Source organism: Miscanthus floridulus, chromosome 11, assembly GCF_019320115.1.
Source record: "Miscanthus floridulus cultivar M001 chromosome 11, ASM1932011v1, whole genome shotgun sequence".
In the NCBI taxonomy this organism is placed as follows: Eukaryota; Viridiplantae; Streptophyta; class Magnoliopsida; order Poales; family Poaceae; genus Miscanthus; species Miscanthus floridulus.
The window spans coordinates 11955778-11975627 of NC_089590.1; the positions used below are offsets into that span (position 1 = coordinate 11955778).

The 19850-nt window shown below is 53.7% G+C and overlaps 1 protein-coding gene across 1 annotated transcript; it reads left to right on the forward strand.

The window, feature by feature from the left end:
• The first annotated feature begins 9788 nt into the window (after window positions 1–9788).
• Window positions 9789–19634, forward strand: LOC136491656 (DNA repair protein RAD5B). The gene is given in 14 exon segments (XM_066487932.1): window positions 9789–9797; window positions 11406–11557; window positions 11642–11726; window positions 12132–12201; window positions 12204–12319; window positions 16627–16773; window positions 16877–17026; window positions 17170–17237; window positions 17353–17475; window positions 17557–17656; window positions 17908–18024; window positions 18113–18679; window positions 18765–18836; window positions 19176–19634. Coding segments are annotated over 14 exon segments (1914 nt in total). The 3' UTR covers window positions 19314–19634.
• The last annotated feature ends 216 nt before the right edge of the window (window positions 19635–19850 follow it).

Consider the following 19850-nt stretch of genomic DNA (forward strand, 5'->3'; position numbering starts at 1 on the left):
CCACGTACGAGCATGCATATGACTGCGACGTCGAGTGCATCGAGTACACCGAGGCTATCGTGGAGGCTGAGACCCTCATCGTCAACCTCGACCAGCTCGGCAGCGAGGTGCTCGACTCCAAGCGTCACGCCGAGACTTTCGGGCCCACAGAGGCCGTCAAACTCATCCCGGTCAATCCCGCTTGCCCTGACGACCGGGCGCTGAGGATCAGTGCCACCCTCGACATCAAATAGGAAGTTGTGCTCGTCGACTTTCTCCGCGCAAATGCCGATATGTTCGCATGGAGTCCCTCGGACATGCCGAGCATACCGAGGGAGGTCGCCGAGCATGCCTTAGACATCCGGGCCGGCTCCAGGCCAGTGAAGCAGCGCCTGTGCCGATTCGACGAGGAAAAGCGCAGAGCCATCGGCGAGGAGGTGCAGAAGCTTTTGGTGGCCGGATTCATCAAGGAAGTGTCCCATCCGGAGTGGTTAGCTAACCCTATGTTAGTCAAAAAGAAAAAAGGGAAGTGGAGGATGTGCGTAGACTACACCGATTTGAATAAAGCATGCCCAAAAGTCCCTTTCCCATTACCTCGGATCGACCAAATCGTTGACTCCACTGCGGGATGCGAAACCCTGTCTTTCTTTGATACGTATTCCGGTTACAATCAAATCAAGATGAAAGAGTTCGACTAGCTCGCGACTTCTTTTATCACGCCATTCAGCATGTACTGCTATGTGACTATGCCATTCGACCTCAGAAACGCAGGGGCCACATACCAGCGGTGCATGACCTAGGTCTTTAGCAAGCACATCGGGCGAACCGTCGAGGCCTATGTGGACGACATCATGGTCAAGTCTAGAAAGGCCAAGGATCTCATCGACGACCTAGAGATTGCCTTCAAATGCCTCAGAGAAAAGGGCATCAAGCTCAACCCCGAGAAGTGTGTGTTCGGGGTTCCCCGAGGCATGCTCTTGGGATTAATAGTCTCGGAACGTGGCATCGAGGCCAACCCAGAGAAGGTCTCGGCCATGACCAACATGGGACTGATCCAAGACCTCAAGGGAGTATAGAAGGTTATGGGATGCCTTGTGGCTCTAAGCCACTTCATCTCGCGCCTTGGCGAAAAAGGCTTGCCTCTGCACCGCCTCTTGAGGAAATCGGAACACTTTTTGTGGACCCCCGAGGCCAAAGAAGCCCTCGCCAAACTCAAGGCATTGCTCACTAATCCTCCCATCATAGTACCGCCAGCCAAGGGTGAGGCTCTCTTACTTTACGTTGCCACAACGACCCAAGTGGTCAGCGCGGCCGTAGTAGTCGAGAGGTAGGAAGAGGGGCATGCTCTACCCATCCAATGACCTATCTACTTCATCAGCGAAGTAATCTACTTCATCAGCGAAGTACTCTCTGAGGCCAAAATGCATTACCCCCACATCCAGAAACTAATCTACACCATAATCTTGGCTCGACGCAAGCTGCGTCACTACTTCGAATCCTACCCGGTAACAATGGTGTCGTCTTTCCCCCTGGGGGAGACAATCCATAACCGGGAGGCCTTGGGTAGGATAGCCAAGTGGGCCGTTGAACTCATGGGGGAGGCTCTGTCCTTTGCGCCTCGGAAAGCGATCAAATCTCAGGTCTTGGCCGATTTCGTGGCAGAGTGGACCGACACCCAACTACCACCTGCGCCAGTCCAGGCGGAATGCTGGACCATGTACTTCGATGGGTCCCTGATGAAGACCGGGGTGAGCGCGGGTCTGCTCTTCATCTCGCCCCTTGGAGTACACATGTGCTACATGATTCGGCTCCACTTCACCACCTCCAACAACGCAGTCGAATACGAAGCCCTCGTCAATGGCTTGCAGATCACCATCGAACTTGGAGTACGGCGCCTCGACGTGCGGGGCGACTCGCAGCTTGTCGTCGATTAGGTGATGAAAGAGTCAAACTGCCATGACCCCAAGATGAAGGCGTACTGCAAGCTGGTATGTCACCTTGAAGACAAGTTCGATGGTCTCGAACTTAACCACGTCGTGCGCAAATTCAACGAGGCCGTGGACAAACTAGCAAAGATGGTGTCGGTGTGAGCCTCGGTCCCCTAGAATGTTTTCGCCAGAGACCTCCACAAGCCTTCATCGACCACGTCTCAGCAGCAGGAGAGGGCCCACTGGTCGAGCCCACCGCAGGGCCCGAGGCCCCCTCCATCGCCGAGACCCCTTCGGCAGAGCCTGAGGTTATGGAAGTAGACGCAGAGCCTCCCGAGGCCAACGAGGGCATGGATTGGCGGCTCTTGTTCCTTGATTGCCTCGTCCGAGGAGAGCTCCCTGCAGACAAGACTGAAGCCAGATGGCTTGCATGACGAGCCAAGACTTACGTCCTCAGCAACGGCGAGTTGTACCGGCGAAGCCCATCTGGCGTCCTCCAGCGATGCATCACCACCGAGGCAGGCCAAGCCCTACTTTGGGACTTGCACGCAGGGGCTAGTGGGCACCATGCGGCGCCTCGGACGCTCATCGAAAACGCCTTCCACCAAGGGTTCTACTGGCTGACGGCGGTTGCCGATGCCACCAAGCTAGTACGCTCCTGCGAGGGATGCCAGTACTATGCGCGGCAAATGCACCTCCTGACCCAAGCCCTCCAAACCATCCCTGTTACATCGCCCTTCACCGTGTGGGGGCTAGACATGGTTGGGCCTCTACAGAAACCCCCGGGGGCTACACCTATCTATTGGTAGCAATCGATAAATTCTCCAAGTGGATCAAGGCTCGTCTGATCAATCAAATCAAATCCGAACAAGTGGTGCAGTTCTTCACTGATATCATCCATAGGTTCGGGGTTCCAAACACCATCATCACTGATAATGGGACGCAATTCACCGGCCGCAAGTTCCTGACGTTCTGCGACGACCACCACATCCATGTGGCCTGGTCGGCCATGGGGCACCCTAGGACAAATGGCCAAGTAGAACGTGCCAATGGCATGATCCTACAGGGCCTCAAGCCAAGAATATACAATCGGTTGAAAAAGTTTGGCAAGAAATGGCTTACCGAACTCCCGTCACTCATCTGGAGTCTAAGGAATACCCTAAGCCGAGCCACGGGGTTCACACCGTTCTTCCTGGTCTATGGAGCCGAAGCCATCCTCCTCACTGACTTGGAGTACGGTTCCCCGAGGCTTTGGGCCTACAACGAGCAAAGCAACCGCACTACCCACGAGGACGCCCTCGACCAACTGGAGGAAGCCCGAGACGTTGCGTTGCAACATTCAGCCAAATACTAGCAAGCTCTACAGCGCTATCAAGCCCGGCTCGTTCAAAGCTGAGACCTGAAGGTGGGCGACCTGGTGCTGAGGCTGAGGCAGAGCAACAAGGGCCGCCACAAACTGACCCCGCCATGGGAAGGACCGTACATCGTCGCCCAAGTGCTGAAGCCCAGGACCTACAAGCTAGCCAATGAGAAGGGCGAAATCCTCACCAACGCTTGGAACATAGAACAACTACGTCGCTTTTACCCTTAAATTTCTAAGCATTGTATACATTGTTTCTCGAAATACAATTAAGAAGCGTTCTTTAGTTGTTCTAATTTTTTGAGAAACCCCCCAAGCCCATCATGGGTCTCGGCAGTACGATAACACCATAAGGGAGACTCAGCTCTGCCTCTGCAGAGCTGAGCCTCCCTCAGGGGCTAGAAGGGGGGACTCCCCCCTAAGTCCCACGCACCATCTTTTAGTCGTTTTTCAAAAAAATTCCTACGCCAAACTCTCTAGCATGCTCTGACAAATCGATGGTGAAAAAACCTAAGGACCGAAAGACTGTCTCTAGGCCAGAAGGTTGGCTGAGTCACGAGACGGCCTACGCCTCTGGGCTATGGCACTCCCTCACCACCTTTTGCCCGAGGGGCAGCTTAGGCTCCGAGGAAGTTTTTCACAAGAGATTTGTTCAGAGACGAGACAGAGGGCAGAGGCTCGAAAATACAATGAAAAATGATTAAGGAAGCGTAGACGCACGATTACTTTAAAAAGGCCTCGACAACTGCCAGCGTTATGATAGGGTAACATAATCCCTAATCTATTTACATGGCCTCTCAGGCCTAGGTCATGACTCAGGGTCTCTAGCATCGGCGGATGACACAGGAGGGACCACCTCCTCTTCGAACAGTTTGGCCAGCGCTAATGGCCTTGAGGTCGACGTTGATGTAGTGCGAGGCGATGATGGCCAGGGCGCGTTTAATGCCCGTGTGCAGCGCCCCTCGGAGTCGCTCGCACACTTGGTTGCTCAACACAATCAGGCAGCTCCCGAGGGAGCTACCTGACTGGACCCCCTCAACTTCTAGGGCCTCGCAGGCGGTACAGGCGGCACTCTTCAGTGCATCGTGCTCCCCGATCTCGGTCTCAAGCACCGCCTACACTACGACGGAGGCCTCGGCTGCCCAGGTGACCTCCTTCTCTAGCGCTGCGCCAAAAGAAATGGAATGGGGTTGAGCGCAAAGGAAAACAAGCCAAATAGGGGTGAAAGCCTATGGAACTCACCCTTGGCCTTCTCCTCCCAGCGTCGGGCCTCGACCCAGGAGGCCTCGGCTTTCTCCTCCCAGCACTGGGCCTCGACCTAAGAAGTCTCGGCCTTTGCTTTCAGGCGCTGGACCTCGACCTAGGAAGCCTCGGCTGCCCTAGAAGCCTCTCCCTCCAGCTCTATATCACACCAAGGAGTTAGGGGCCAAACACAAGAAAAACAAATAAAATAAGGGGAATAAGACTCACCCTCCGCCTTTCCCCTCCAGACCACAACCTCGGTCCAGGAAGCCTTAGCTGCCTTAAGGGCCTCATCCAAGGCACCTTTCGTCAGCTGGTGCGCACCCTACTCTGTCCCCAACTGCCCAGCAAGGGCCTTGACAGAGGCCGTGGCTTCTCCAGCCCAGGACCGAAAGGCGTCCCGATCACCGGCCACGCGGGTCAGCTCCTCCTCCAACTCCTTGACCCACGCCGCCAAGGGGGCGACCTGCTCCTAAGCCACCGCCGCTGCTGCCTTCATGTCGGCACCGCGTAGGCGGAGGTCCTCCACCTCCACGCTCTGCGTCGATAGAAGCTCGTTGGCACGGGCGTGTAGATTCTTCTGCTGCTGAAGCTGGTCCTAGACGCCCCTCTCCCGCCAGAGAAAGACCGACTTCCCGAGGGACCGGGTCTCGAGCTCCTAGATAGGCAAAACAGGGGTCATTCACTACAAGAAAAGCTCAGAAAAAGACGACACCACATGAGAAAAGAAGGCACGAACCTGGGCGACCCCGGGCAGATCGTCGGCCACTACGGACAGCGCCGTCCGCAGCGACCGCTCCGCCAGCTGGCGGTATTGCTCGAAGGTGTCCCAGCGCCCGCCCTTGGCTGCGTCCTCAAGGACGAACAGAGGCTCCCCCTTAGGGTCGTCCTGGCTCTACCACAAGACACGCGGGTGGTCCCACCCGCGGGGCTCGGGTCGTACCCACACGAGGGCCGAGCTTCCCTCGCCCGAGGTCAGAGTAGGCTACTCCATGGTGCCGATCACCTCGGCGTCGACCACCTCCTGCGCCCAGGAAGTATCGTCGGAGGAGCTCGGATGGACCTCCGCCTCCCGGGCGCTCCCTCGCAGCAGCGGCAGACCTTGGACCAGAGGTGCCACCGAGGCCTCCGCCGCCTTCATCTCCACTTCCTAGGCCACCGGCTTCGCCGCGCTCACGTCGACCTCCGCCACCGTGGCCTCGGTGGTCTCGAGGGCTCCACCCCCCGCCACCACAGCCTCGACGGTCCTGGGCACCCCGGCCTCCGTTGCCTCAGCCTTAGAGGCCTGGGGGGCCTCGACCTCGGTGGCCTCGGCAACTAAGGACGCCTCGGCCCCATCTGACTCATGAGCCTCGGTCTCACGGGGCGGAGGCGCTCCCTCCCCCATCTATGTCGAGGTCGCCTCGGCTGCCTCTCCTTGGGCGACCGACTCCTTCGGGTCGGCCCTCGCCGACACCACGCCACGTTGCATGGCGGCTTGCGGCTCCACCACCTAGTGGGCGATGGAGCTGGGCTTCACCTTGAGCGCCTTAAGTGGTGCCAAGGCGGGCACATCCGCAGGATGCTTCCGGCTGAAGACAAGGTACTTACGGGGTCAGCATGTGACCGAAGAACAAATGGAAAATGCTGCAACTCTACCAAAAATATGCTTACCTTGAGCGGGGCTGCAACCGCTTCGGCACGGCGACCCTCCTCTATAGAGACGGTGATGGCGGCAGAGGCACGACCTCTATATCCGCCGGTGCCAGCCGGTCCTCGACGGACCCTGGCACCCCCTTGGTCCTCTGTGGGGGCAGTTGCGTTGCCCCTGCCGCCACTTGCTTCACCTCTGCCGTTGACCCCATCGGGCTGACAGCACGCTTTCCCAATGCCCACGCCTCGGGCGTGTCGGCCTCGGCCCCAGGGTGGGAGATCGTTGGCCCTGAGGCATCTCCTCCTCCTCTTGGGAGCGCCGGGCTACTCGCCGATGCCCCGGGTGCCGTCTCCCTGACGTCAGGAAGATGGTCCAGGGGACCTCGCCCCACTTCGCTCTCATCATCTTCATCCAAAGCCTCCATCGACAGTGATGGCGACGGAGACGACTCCACTAGGAGACCATCCTACCTCTGCTATCGGCGGCGCTTCTCTAGTCCCTCACGCGCAAGAATCTTCCTCGTGCGCTTTGCCTCCTTGGCATCCTTCCGCTTCTTCTACGCCTCAGCGCGCGCCCGGTTCGCCGCCCACCGTGCTGCGTCCTCGGGAACGGGTGGCGGGGAGGCTCGCACGTCCCTCATCCCCTGCTGGGATGACAAACACGAGTAAGGGAACAGACAATGGTGAGGAACGGGGAGGCCTCGGAGGCTGCAGCGGCGCGTGACTTACCAGGGAGAGGAACCCCCGTGATGGGCGCATCGCGATGGGGGTCAGGCCACCGCTCCTCAGCTTCGCCTCCACCGTCTCCCTCACCCAGCGAAGAATCTCCTCATTGGAGAGGGCAGAGGCGGACATCCGGATGCCCTCGATCGGCTCGTCCGGCCTCATCTCAAACAGGCGCCGCCGCCGAGCCATCAGCGGTAGCACCCTCTGGTGGTGGAAGGTGGCCATGACCACGGCCGCCGTAAGGCAGCGGCTCTGCAGCCTCTCCAGCCCCTCCAAGAGCGACTGCAACTTGGGCTGATCCTCCCTCAGGACGCCATACTTCCACTTCTCCGGATAGCTCTCCATGATCCGCTCGGTGTAGGGGGGAAGTCCACCGTCGTCGTTGCGGAGGTAGAACCAGCTGGTGTACCAACGGCGATTGGTTGACGCCAGTTAGGCCGGGATGTAAAGATGCTGACGGTCCTGGCGCACTTGGAGAGTGCAGCCACCAGCCCTCACCACCTTCCTCGTGCCCGACGTACCCGTCGGCTTGGTGGTGTGCCTTGCCTGAAAAAGGTGGAGCCACAGCTCCCAGTGGGGACCAATGCCCAGGTACCCCTCGTAGACGGCAACGAAGATGGCCGCCTGCGTGATGGAGTTGAGGTTGAAGTTGTGGAGCTCCACGCCGTAGTAGTGCGGGAGCGCCCGCATGAATCGGTCCATCGGCAAGTTGAGGCCGTGCTCGTGAAAGGACACGAAGCTCACGATGTAGCCATCACATGGCCTCGGCTCCAGCTCGCCCGACGGAGCGATCCACTCTGGCCTGTTGGGGTCGGTAACCGGACGGAGAAGGCCACCGTTGACGAGCGACTGGAGCGTCTCCATAGTTACGTCGGACTAACCCAAGGGTCTGCCTCAATGACAACAGTGCCGGCCATGGGTGCGACGGGGAATACGACTACGACGGTGAGCCTCTCTCGCTCTCTCTACCTCGCCTCTCTCTCTCTTCTTCTCCCTGGCGCTCTCTATTCTAGCAATGGCTCAAGGGCGGCAAGGGCAAATGCAGGCAAGGTAAGGAGGGGAGGGGGGAGGCTCGTTGTGTATTTATGCAGGAAGAAAGTAAAACGGGCGGGCGATGAAATCGGGAAAGTTTCCCCCAGATCCGGCACAGTTAATCTAGATCCGATTTTACCGCCCACGTACCCACCTTTTCCTCATTAATCGCGTGAACAGTTATGTTCCATCCGCTGACACGACGTCACGTCTGACCACTGCAGTGGTAGGCGTCGTTCTACCTCCTTGAGAAAATCACCTCAAAAGGCGTGCCTGCTGTTGTCAAACCAATCAGGGGAAGGAATATCCCCCATCCGATTCCTTTCAGACGAAGGAACTGGGCGCCGAGCCCGTTACGGTCCAGGGGTTCAGAGGCTAGGCCCCCGAAGGGTTTCGATAGCCACCCTAGGGCAATAGAGTCAGGGACGACTACGGGCGGGCCCATATGGGGCCGAGACCCAAGCAAGCAAAATGCTTGGGACGCCCTAAGTCGTGTCCGAGACCGGCAGGGAGGTCTCCGAATGGGATCCCACCGTAGGGAGGCACCGAGCCACCAGGCCCATCGAACGGCCCTGGCACCCACTAGAGAAACCCTCTGGTACTCTTGGAGTGCGTCTCTGGACCGCTAGCCGACCCCTAGCGAACGGGGCATGGGCCTCCACTCAGACTTACCCGATAACAGCTCACCGGGGGTGTCACTGCTCGCGCCCACCAAGGGTAGCATGGCACCCTCCCCCCTCCTTCCGAACAAAAAGGATGTGCAAGGGTCATACAAAAAGCCAGGAGAACCCCTGACGGCCCTCTCGCTCCGTGTAGAAGCTAGGGGGCTCTTCCTGCAACATCGTCGAGACCCAGTGACCCAGGCTCGCACTAGAGGGGCTCGATAAACAACCCCTCCTTCTAAACAAAAAGGATGCACGAGGGTCGTACAAAAAGCTAGGGGAACTCCTGACTGCCCTCTCGCTCCGTGCAGAGGCTACAGAGCTCTTCCTACAAATATGCCAAGACCCCGTGACCTAGGCTCGCACTCGAGGGGGGCTCGGCAAACAAACCCTCATGCGTGAGGGGCGCACAAAAAAGCTAGGGGAACTCCTGATCGCCCTCTCTCTCTGTGTAGAGGCTCGGGGGCTCTTTCTACAACCTTGCCGAGACCCAGCGACCCAAGCTTGCACTCGAGGGGGCTCGGCAAACAACCCCTCCGTTCGAACGAAAAGGATGCGCGAGGTGGCACGAAAAGCCTGGGGAACCCCCGACTGCCCTTTCGCTTCGTGCGGAGGCTCAGGGGCTCTTCCTGCACCCAGGATGAAGACAAGCGACCCAAGCTCGCACTCGAAGACCTGAAAAAATGCAACAAAGGGCATCGAGCCCGTTACGGTCCAGGGGTTCGAAGGCTGGGCCCCCGAGGGTTTCGACAGCCACCCCAGGGCCGCAGAGTCAGGGACGACTATGGGCGAGCCCGCGCATGGCTGAGGCCCGAGCAAACGATCGCTCAGGATGCCCTAAGTCGTGTCCGAGACCGGCAGGGAGGGCTCCGAATGGGATCCCACCGTAGGGAGACACTGAGCCACCGGGGCCCATCGAACGGCCCCGGCACCCACTAGAGAAACCCTCTAGTACTCTTGGAGTACGTCTCTGGACCGCTAGCTGACCCCTAGTGAATAGGGCATGGGCCTCCACTCGGACTTACCCGATAATAGCTCACCAGAGGTGTCACTGCTCACGCCCACCGAGGGTAGCATGGCACCCTCCACCCCTCCTTCCAAACGAAAAGGATGCGTGAGGGCCGCACAAAAAGCCAGGGGAACCTCTGACGGCCCTCTCGCTCCGCGCAGAGGCTAGGGGGCTCATCCTGCAACCTTGCCGAGGCTCAGCGACCCGAACTCGCACTTATGGGCTTGGTAAACGCAATAAAACCCCTCTCACAACGCAAGAAAAGTCCCTAGAGGAGTAAATCCACTCCTCCAGAGCCTTGGGGGCTACACCCAGCGGGTGCGCTCGCGCGCACCCACCGAGGCCTCGAGTACGAAACACCATCCCGCCAGAAGCTACCATGAACTGAGTCTCGACAAAGCCTCAAAGATAGTGCTCACACTCTCCCTAAGGCTCGGGGGCTACTGTCGGGTACCACGAGAAGGGGTCCCCTAAGCAACAATCGGAAAAATCGCTTAGATCCTGTCAAAGTCAAAACCAAGGGACAACTATTGGCCAAACCCCGGCCATGTCTGAAGCCACCTACTCTCTACCTCACCAGAGGACTCGCACGGAAGGTCTCAGACAGTCTACTAATTTTCCATCTCGCCCGAGGCCTCGCGCGAAAGGCCTCGGCTGGGAAACCGATTCTCCGTCTTACCCGAGGCCCCACGCGTATAGCCTCGAACGAGACGCCGATTCTCTGCCTCGCTCAAGGCTGGCTCGACAAAACAACCCCATCGCCCCCGCCTCAACCAACTTCTCGGACAAGACGTCACGTCCAACCGGCGCAGTCGACCACTCCCGCGATATCAGCCGAACGACGGCTCGACACAGCGGCGTGGCTAACTGGACGCCAGTCACACCGAAGCCATGCCATCCAGGATAGGACAGGACAGGGGTTACCAACCACTATGCTCGGTACTATGCCCATGACCAGTGCCCGTACTGCACTGTGCTGCCTAACCCCTGCTCTAGAAACAACGCGGTGTGTGGAGTCAAGTCTAGGTTACTATAGCCTCAGAATCAGTGTACAGAGCCAACTGCTCCCTCCACGCCTCAGCAATCTACTTCAGGGTCTCGGCAACCTCGGGATTCACGCCTGCCAAGCCCCCTACGATGGCTCGGCCTCGACGCCAACTGAGCCTTGGCTCTTCACGTAGTCAACGCACAGCAACCAGCATGTTGCTCGCCAGGCCCTGCGTCCAGCCATCACTGGAGCTCCCACGTCACAGAAGATCGGATGTGACCAGCGCGTTGCTCCAGCACTTCAAGGCCAGGACCACTCCATCAACCATACCACCATAGTAATAGGCTACAGGGCTCGGACATGCCGCCTCTGTTCGCACGACGTAGCGTAGCTAACACATGTATCACCCCTGACCCCCCTTCAACTATAAAAGGGAGGGACCAGGACCGTTTTTAGGGGACGCATAGGGAGACGAACGCACACTTGACATTCCATAACACGCACGCTTCTCCATCGCCCGAAATCAACTTCTCAAGCAATCCACGCCACTCCACGCAGAGATCTGGGACTAGCTCCCTCTCTCGCGCTGCTTGTAACCCCCTACTACGAGCATTTTGGTGCAAGGAATACAAGATCGATCTCTCAGACTGGACGTAGGGCACCCATTGCCCGAACCAGTATAAACATTGTTTCTCTTTGCATCACCATCCGGGATTAGGGGCATGCAGTATGTTTTTTACTAGTTGGTTGAGGGCCCACCAGTCCAAAACACCGACACTCATGCTGCCCTAATATTTTGCAAAAACTTTAACTCTTATAAATATTTGGTTACATAACTGTAAAATAGGAAGCAGAGCCTCCCACTACCCTTGTCTCTGTTCTAAAACCATACCAAAAACAAGCTCTCTTCTGGATGTGTAAACTAGAGAAGGGAATTGATGCCAATGAAGAAACAAAAACTCTTAATCCGTGTTGGAGTGCTTGCAATATTGCAGACAAGTATGCTCTATTCATTGTCTTTTTTACAAAGCACATAAATGTTGACTAGATTATGGCGATAACTATGAAAACTGTTGTTTGTAGGAGAGCTCCTCCAGTGTATGTCAATCTTTTTAATGGTCAAACAACAACACAATTTCCAAGTGTAACTGAGAGTGCAAGAGGAGGGGTAAGTTTGTTTCAAAGGGTGCTCATGTGCTTTCTTTGCATAGTATTCCCAAACGACTTGTTGTTCCATTTCCCCTCATGTATCCTGCCCCTTAACAGTTATGCTATGTTATGCTGCCAATTAGATATTTTAACAATAAATAACATGGAATTTTCTTCTGCACAGAGGATTTTGCTGCTATAAGTTTAGTTTTGCTTGCACTCTGATGTTTTGTGGCAAATGTTGGTTTATTCATGTTAAAGCATAATGCTCAGCACTTTGGCACTAACATAAACCCAATCCTCACAGAATGGTTCCTTCAATTTTGTTCAGTTACACAACTATAAATGTTTGTGTGCTCCTAATTGGGTTGTGATTAAATGTTGTATTATCAAATATATTTATGTGTTAACTCTATATTTGTAGATACTAGCAGACACAATGGGTCTTGGCAAAACTGTGATGACCATTGCTCTGATACTTTCCAATCCTAGGGGGAGTTAGAAAGAGACACGAGGTGTCTCAGAGATCGTGTGACCAGAGCACACACCTCAACATCCTCTGTGAGAGGAGGTACCCGTATTGTTTGCCCTCAGTCATTATTGGGTCAATGGTAGGTTAGCATCGTGATTCACTATTGAAGCAATTTGTCAGGGACCAATACTAGGGTATAAGAAGAGGAGCTAGTAACCATCAACATTGATTCGTCCGAGCAGTCAAGAGCGTGACTATAGCTCCAACTAACCCCCAGGTGTGTACATTTTGCCTCGCTCGACCCCTGAGGTTTGGCTCCACCTCGCTCGACACCGAGGCCGCGGGCTCTGCCTCACCTGACCCCTGAGGTTTGGCTCCGCCTCGCCCGACACTGAGGCCATGGGCTTTGCTTCGCTTGGCCCTTGAGGGTTGGCTCTGTTTCACCCGACATCGAGGTCACGGGCTTTGCCTCATTTGACCCCTGAGGGTTGGCTCTGCCTCGCTTGACACTGAGGTCGCAGGCTTTGCCTCGCCCGACCCCTGAGGGTTAGCTCTGCCTCTCCTGACATTGAGGACATGGGATTTGCCTTGCTCGACCCCTAAGGGTTGGCTCCGCTCCTCCGATCCCTAAGGGTCGGCTTCGCCTCGCTCGACACCGAGGTCGTGGGCTCTGTCTCGCCTGACCCTTGAGGGTGGCTCTGCCTTGCTCGACACCTAAGGGTTGGCTCCGCCTCGCCTGACCTCGAGGCCATTGGCATCGCATCGCCCGACCTCTGAGGGTTGGCTCTGCCTCGTCCGATTCCTGAGGGTTGGCTCCGCCTCGCTCGACCCTAAGGCCATGGGCTCCGCCTCACTCGACCTTTGGGGGCGGGCTCCGCCTCGCCCGACACCAAGGCTGCGAGCTTCGCCTCGCCCGACAGAGACCCATATCATCGCCAACCACTCTTAGTCCAAGCGTATGGGCCTGGGTGAAAGTTGTGATGCCAGGGAAGAGACTGGCACACCTCGATGCAATTTGTGGTCGTGACGGGCCATACCTAGGGATTCACATCAGGAATAGCGTTGGGCATATCGGCACTATTCTGTCTAACCCATGTACGAACATTGACAGGTGCGTTAGTTCACCATGTCATCCGTCAGGAAGAAGTGGAGAGTCATGACCGGCAGACGATGCCTGCACATGGCATAAGTGACAGATAGGGCCGTGACGAGAAGTTGTCCCTGTTGACGTCTACAGGATCGGCGGGACCCGCATAAAGAAGAAGAAGGACCCAGTGATCCTGAAGGACTTCTTCCTCTTGTTCTCTTATCTTCCTTCGCTGTAACCTCTGCTTTCCTTTGGCCTATAAAAGAGAAAGTAGGGCGTTCCACAAGGGGGCATCGAACAACCGGATCTCGCATCCGAACACATCCGAGCTCGACTCAAATCCGAACCAATTGGAACTCCTCGCAACACACCACTAGAGACTTTGGACCTATCTCTCTCTCGATCGTTTGTAATCTTTACTATAAACTTTCAGTGCTATTAACATGAGCAGTAGCAATGAACTGGATGTAGGGACTTTCTGTCCGAACTAGTATAAACCTTGTGTCCTTTTAGCACACCATCCAAGTCAGACGTGCAATATTAGAAATTTACTTGGTGGCAATTCAAAACATTAACAGTTGGCACGCTAGGTAGGGGCCTTTTGCGTGTCTCGATATCAACACCAGACCTCGGATGGCTAGCCACGACCTCAGCTAAGTCCTGAGCACGCACGTGCGCTTCCGGTACCTGGACTTCATCGTCACGGTGGAGAGAGAGTTGACAATGGCTCCTACCATCGTCGGACCTCTCCACTCCACCGGCCTCGACGCAATCACCGAGGCGCTTGAGGAGTTGTAGCTGCATGCATCGAAGGCCCGTGCCCCTGGAAGCAACCAACTTTTCGACTTTGACTATGGGAGGTTAGAGTGCCAGCTCGGTGCCTTCCTGGAAGCTCGGCCGTCCCGGGTGGACCTGCGCCACCTCACCTTCTCGTTCGCCAACGTCATGGCGCAGCTTGTCGGAGGGGAGCCGTTCTCTCCGGAAAACCTCATTCAGAATGCTTCAACATCGCTCCTGTTCGGTCTCCGCAACGCCCCAGAGACCAATGGCCACCCTGCGGCGCAACGCACGCCTTCATCCCCCACGAACAATGGGTTCATGGGGATGTCCGAATATGTCGTGGAGTCTTTCCACGACCTACTTGCGGGAGAAACGAAGTCGCCCTCTGGATCTGACTCCAGCAGGGGGAGTCATCACCCCTCTCGTGAGTGTTTCATGGCAGGTACCCTCGAGGGACACGTTGAAAGCGTCCACGAAGAGGAGGCTGCCCCGATGAACGACCTTGACGATGAGGTCCAGGGGGAGACAGGGGCCCCACCCCGCCTACGGGTGGAGCAGCTGAAGGCTCGGCACCTAGAGCTCAAGGAAGCATGACTCTAGCTCGAACAGGAACGCACGGAGCTCGATCGGGAGATCGAGCACCACGGAGATAGTGGACACATGCACGCCATGGCCTGCGACATGAACCGGAAGATCATCGCGGACGATGAAGCCCTCCCACACTTCACCCATGCGAGCCAGAACATCGCTGCTACGGTAGCATTTCTCTGCGCGCTTCTGGGGCTTGCAACGCCCAAGGATCGTCGGGCCCACCACAAGATTCGCACGCTGCTCGAGCCTATGGCGGCGCAGTAGGCCGATAGCTCGCTGTCTCGGTGATGCGAGCTCGATGCCAGCCATCGCACGCTCTCAGAGTGACCCGACAAGGATGCATCAGTCCACTAGGCGTCACAAGGTGGCAAGTAGCGCACCACAGTCCCGGTGCATGAGCGTCTTGGCCGCAATCATGACGTGCGCGACACCCTCAACGCTCGCAGACGTACCCGTGATGATTTGAGAGAGGGAGTTAGCCGTGGCTATCACCCTCGTCGTGGCGGACGCTACGACAGCGGCGAGGACCGAAGCCTGAGCCTCGGCATGCCGGGGCCTTAGGCCTTCGGCCGACACATCCTTAATGCCGCCTTCCCGCCAAGGTATGGGTTACTGACCAACACCCTAAAATACTCTAGGAAAACAAACCCTGGACTGTGGCTCGAGTATTATCGGCTTGCCTGTCAAGTCGGTGGAGCGGATAATGATAATTTCATTATTCGCAACCTTCCATTGTTCCTGGCCGATTTGGCGCGAACATGGTTGGAACACCTTTCGTCCAACAGAATCCAAAGTTGGGTGGACCTGAAAGAGATCTTCGTGAAGAACTTTCAGGGCACGTACAAGTGCTCTGGAAACCCATGGGATCTCAAGAACTGTCGACAGAAGGTTGGAGAAACCCTTCGTGGGTACATTCGGCGCTTCTCCCGGCAGTGCAACGAGCTGCCTAACGTCGTCGACACCGACGTTATAGGAGCTTTCCTGTCTAGGACCACCTGCGAGTCCCTGGTTCACAAGCTGGGACGTAAGGGCTCGTGGACCACCAAGGAGCTCCTCGACATCGTCACCAGCCACGCCTCAGGCGAGGAGGCGGTCGGAGCGATCTTCGATCGCCTCAAGGGCAAGGCGAAACGGGACGAGGACGCCGACGAAGGCGCCTCCAATCGTTCCATCAAGAAAAAGAATAAGCAGCGGCGCGAGGGCTAGCTCGTTGACGCTGCCGACCGCAGGGGGGTTGGAAGCCCGCGGAGGGCACCCCGAACGACTTCGAGAAGCTACTCGAGGGACCATGCCTAAACCATGTCTTCCCCGTTAAGCATTTGTACAAAGACTGCGACCCCATGAAGCGGTTCTTGTCCGGAGGCTCCAACAAAGGGGAGCACAGGAAGGACCCTGACCCGGCCATGGACGACGCCGAGGGGAAGGACGGTGGCTTTCTGACGCTGGATGGTTGCCTCGTGATCTTCGGAGGGTCGGCGGCTTATGACTCCAAGCGCCGTCAGAAGCTCGCACTCCACGAGGTCTATATGGCCGAGCCAGCCACGCCTACCTTCCTCCGATGGTTAGAGTCCGCCATAACCTGTAAGGGTGGGGGCGGGGGTTCGGGGGTTTTCTCGGCCGGGTGAGAAGGTCATTCTTCTTATTTGAAATGCTACGGGGGCAGTCTTAGCCCACAACGAACCGGACGTAGGGACATTCTGCCCGAACCAGTATAAACCTTGTGCTCTCTTAGCACACCATCCGGGCCAGACGCATAATATTAGAAATTTACTTGTTAGTGCCAACTCGAAACACCGACACAATTGTCATTAGTAAGCTTTTTATTTGTCTTTGTAATCAATGACAGAATATTTGAATGTCACTGCTAAATTTTCACTCTTGTCCTGTTGTTCATGCACTGCATCTTGAACTAACTTAATAATTCTTTTAGTTTCTGCAATAAACTTGATCACACAAGAAAAATAATTACACCCATATTGTTCTTCCTCACAAGATGAGTTGGAGGCACATTTGTCACAAGGAGCTCTTTCTGTGTTTGTGCATTATGGTGGTGATAAAACTGGTAGCCTCATGCTGATGGCTCAACATGATGTCGTTTTAACAACCTATGGTGTCCTTTCAGCTGCATGCAAAACTGTATGTGTTTGGCATTTGCACTCCATTTTTTGGCAATGTTTATATTTTTTGGAAGTAACAAGGTCATCACAACTTTAACTAATGAAAAGGTTATCCTTAACAGGATTACAACAGCATTTTTCACAGGATGGATTGGTATAGGATTGTGCTTGATGAAGCTCACACAATCAAATCTCCTAAAACTAAAAGTGCCCAAGCAGCTTATAGATTAAACTCAGAATGCAGATGGTGCCTTACAGGCACACCATTGCAAGTATGTTTTCACCATTGACATTCATATTTGGTTTTCAGTGCTTTCAGTTGAACTGGCAGCTTGTAAACTGACAGTAATGGAAAAAGATGATCTAAAGCTTTTCAATTTCTGGTGAAGCTAAATCAGTATCACATTTTCTGCAGAATAATTTGGAGGACCTCTACAGTCTTCTCTGCTTCCTAGGTGTTGAGCCATGGTGCAATGCAAAATGGTATGGATGAAAGCCAACTGCTTAGTTGAAAGCCATATTGACCTCTACAGTCTTCAACTGCTTCCTTTGTTTTTTTTAAAAAAATTCCTTAGGACGATTTTGCTGATCCCTCTAGGTGGCAGAAGCTTATTCAGAAACCTTATGAGAATGGTGATGATAGAGGATTGAAACTTGTTAGAGCTATTCTTAGGCCACTAATGCTAAGGAGGACCAAGGAAACAAAAGACAAGATTGGAAAGTATGTATTTTGTTTTTCAAAGTTCACAACTGCATAAATAAGCATATATAGTGCCTCACAATGCTCAAATTTTTGCTTCAGTTCCATACTGGTTCTACCTCCAGTTCACATTGAAGCTGTAGAATGTGAACAATCTGAACATGAACGTGATTTCTATGAAGCTCTTTTCAGGAGATCAAAGGTATATTTATGTTTTTGCTTTTTCATTGATACAAGATGGATTTGTATATTAGTTTTCAATATTTGGCTTGCTGTTAACTGATGTGGAGCTACAACATGGAACTGTAGATGCTAGTATGTTTGTTGCTTAACTGATGTGGTACCAAGAGGATTCTTGTTTATCTTTGTCAAACTTCACTGAATTATGCTTCTGCATATCATTTGTTTGTGAAATTTCATGAATTAAATTTCTTGCATGTGTACCTCCACCAGGTTCAATTTGACAAATTTGTGGCACAAGGCAATGTTCTGAACAATTATGCTAATATTCTCGAGCTACTTCTCCGGCTAAGGCAGTGCTGCGACCACCCTTTTCTAGTTATCAGGTTAGCGATGCATTTCAAGAAAATGTTCTAATTTTTACATTTCATGATTTTATCGTCTAATCCGTTTATCAAATTCTTAATGTGCAGCTGAGGCTGACCCTGGAAAATATGCTGACCTCGATCAGGTAGCACAGCAATTCCTTGAAGGAGTGCAGACTTTTTCTGGAAGACAGAATGTAGTGCTCTCACGTGCTTATGTAGAAGAGGTTGTTGAGGAAATTCGCCAGGGTGCTACTACCAAGTGCCCTATCTGTCTTGAAGCTTCAGATGATCCAGTACTCACGCCTTGCGCACACCTGATGTGCCGTGAATGCCTTCTTTCTAGCTGGAGGACTCCAGATGGAGGGCCATGCCCACTCTGTAGAAGTCACATCAGCAAATCTGACCTGATCATATTGCCTGCTCAGTGTCGTTTCCAGGTTGATGCCAAAAATAACTGGAAGGACTCGTGCAAAGTGAGCAAACTTATAATGATGCTGCAGAGCCTTCAGAAGAAAAAGGAGAAGAGCATCGTATTCAGCCAGTTTACTTCCTTCTTCGATCTTCTGGAGATCCCCTTCAATCAGAAGGGTATCAAGTTCTTGAGGTTTGATGGCAAGCTGAGCCAGAAACATAAAGAAAAAATTCTGAAAGAGTTCAGTGAAAGTCAGGACAAGCTGGTATGCCTGAGCAATTCTCTTATTTTCCTTTCCGCATAAGTTCATTTTTTCTTGATGCATACTGAGTATGTGGTCTGAAAAATAGGTGCTAATGATGTCACTCAAAGCTGGAGGTGTAGGGCTAAATCTAAGTGCTGCCTCCAATGTTTTTCTGATGGTAATTATAATGCATCCTGTCAATCCAGTACATCTTAGGCCTTGTTTAGATTGCAAGTTTTTTCACTCTCTCTCCATCACATCAAATCTTTAGACACATGCATGGAGTATTAAATGTAGATAAAAAAATAACTAATTACACAGTTTGATTGTAAATTACGAGACGAATCTTTTGAGCCTAGTTAGGCCATGATTGGACAATAATTGTCAAATACAAACGAAAGTGCTACAGTGCCAAATACTGATTCCTAACCCCAATCTAAACAAGGCCTCAGTAGTTATGTTGACTTCAACTAGTTCGTCATGTTGACGTTTGTCGCTACATTTTGCTGATATACAGGATCCATGGTGGAATCCAGCTGTGGAAGAGCAGGCTATCATGAGAATTCAGCGTATTGGGCAGAAAAGAGAGGTCCGAGTCTACTATTGCTGGTCCTTGTGGCCTGTGGTCGCTGATTTTGGATTAGCTTCAGTGTGATGAAGCCAATAATCTTCGTATGCTGATAATTGTTCATTTGATACTCTACGCAATCAACACGTGCATCAGCGCACCGGCCACTTCCAGACAGATTAAACGCCAGCTGATCGCTACATTTCTTTCTTGTGTCAGCATTTTCTTAGAGCCTCCAATGCCTGATTTTTTTATCCGGTTTTTTAGAGAGCTGTTGAAGTTGCTCTAAATCAGTAAGGGTGTGTTTAGTTTGTGGAATGAAGTGGACCATCATTATCTCACTTTAAGTTTTTTGTTTGGTTTGTGCAATGCTTCCTACTGTCTCATGAACCCAAGTTCATTTTTGCATCCAAAGAACTAATGTACCTTACACTAGCAAATATTGTTAGTCTCAATGGTCAATCAACCACTAGAATCAGTTTTTCTTAGTGATGAAATAATATTAATAGACCAAGGGCTTGTTTGGGTTTTCAGATCTAAAGTTTTATTTTGTGTTTTGAATCATCTGATCTAAAGTTTAGTGGCTAAAGTTGAGGACTAAACCTTTAGACCACTTTAGTTCAC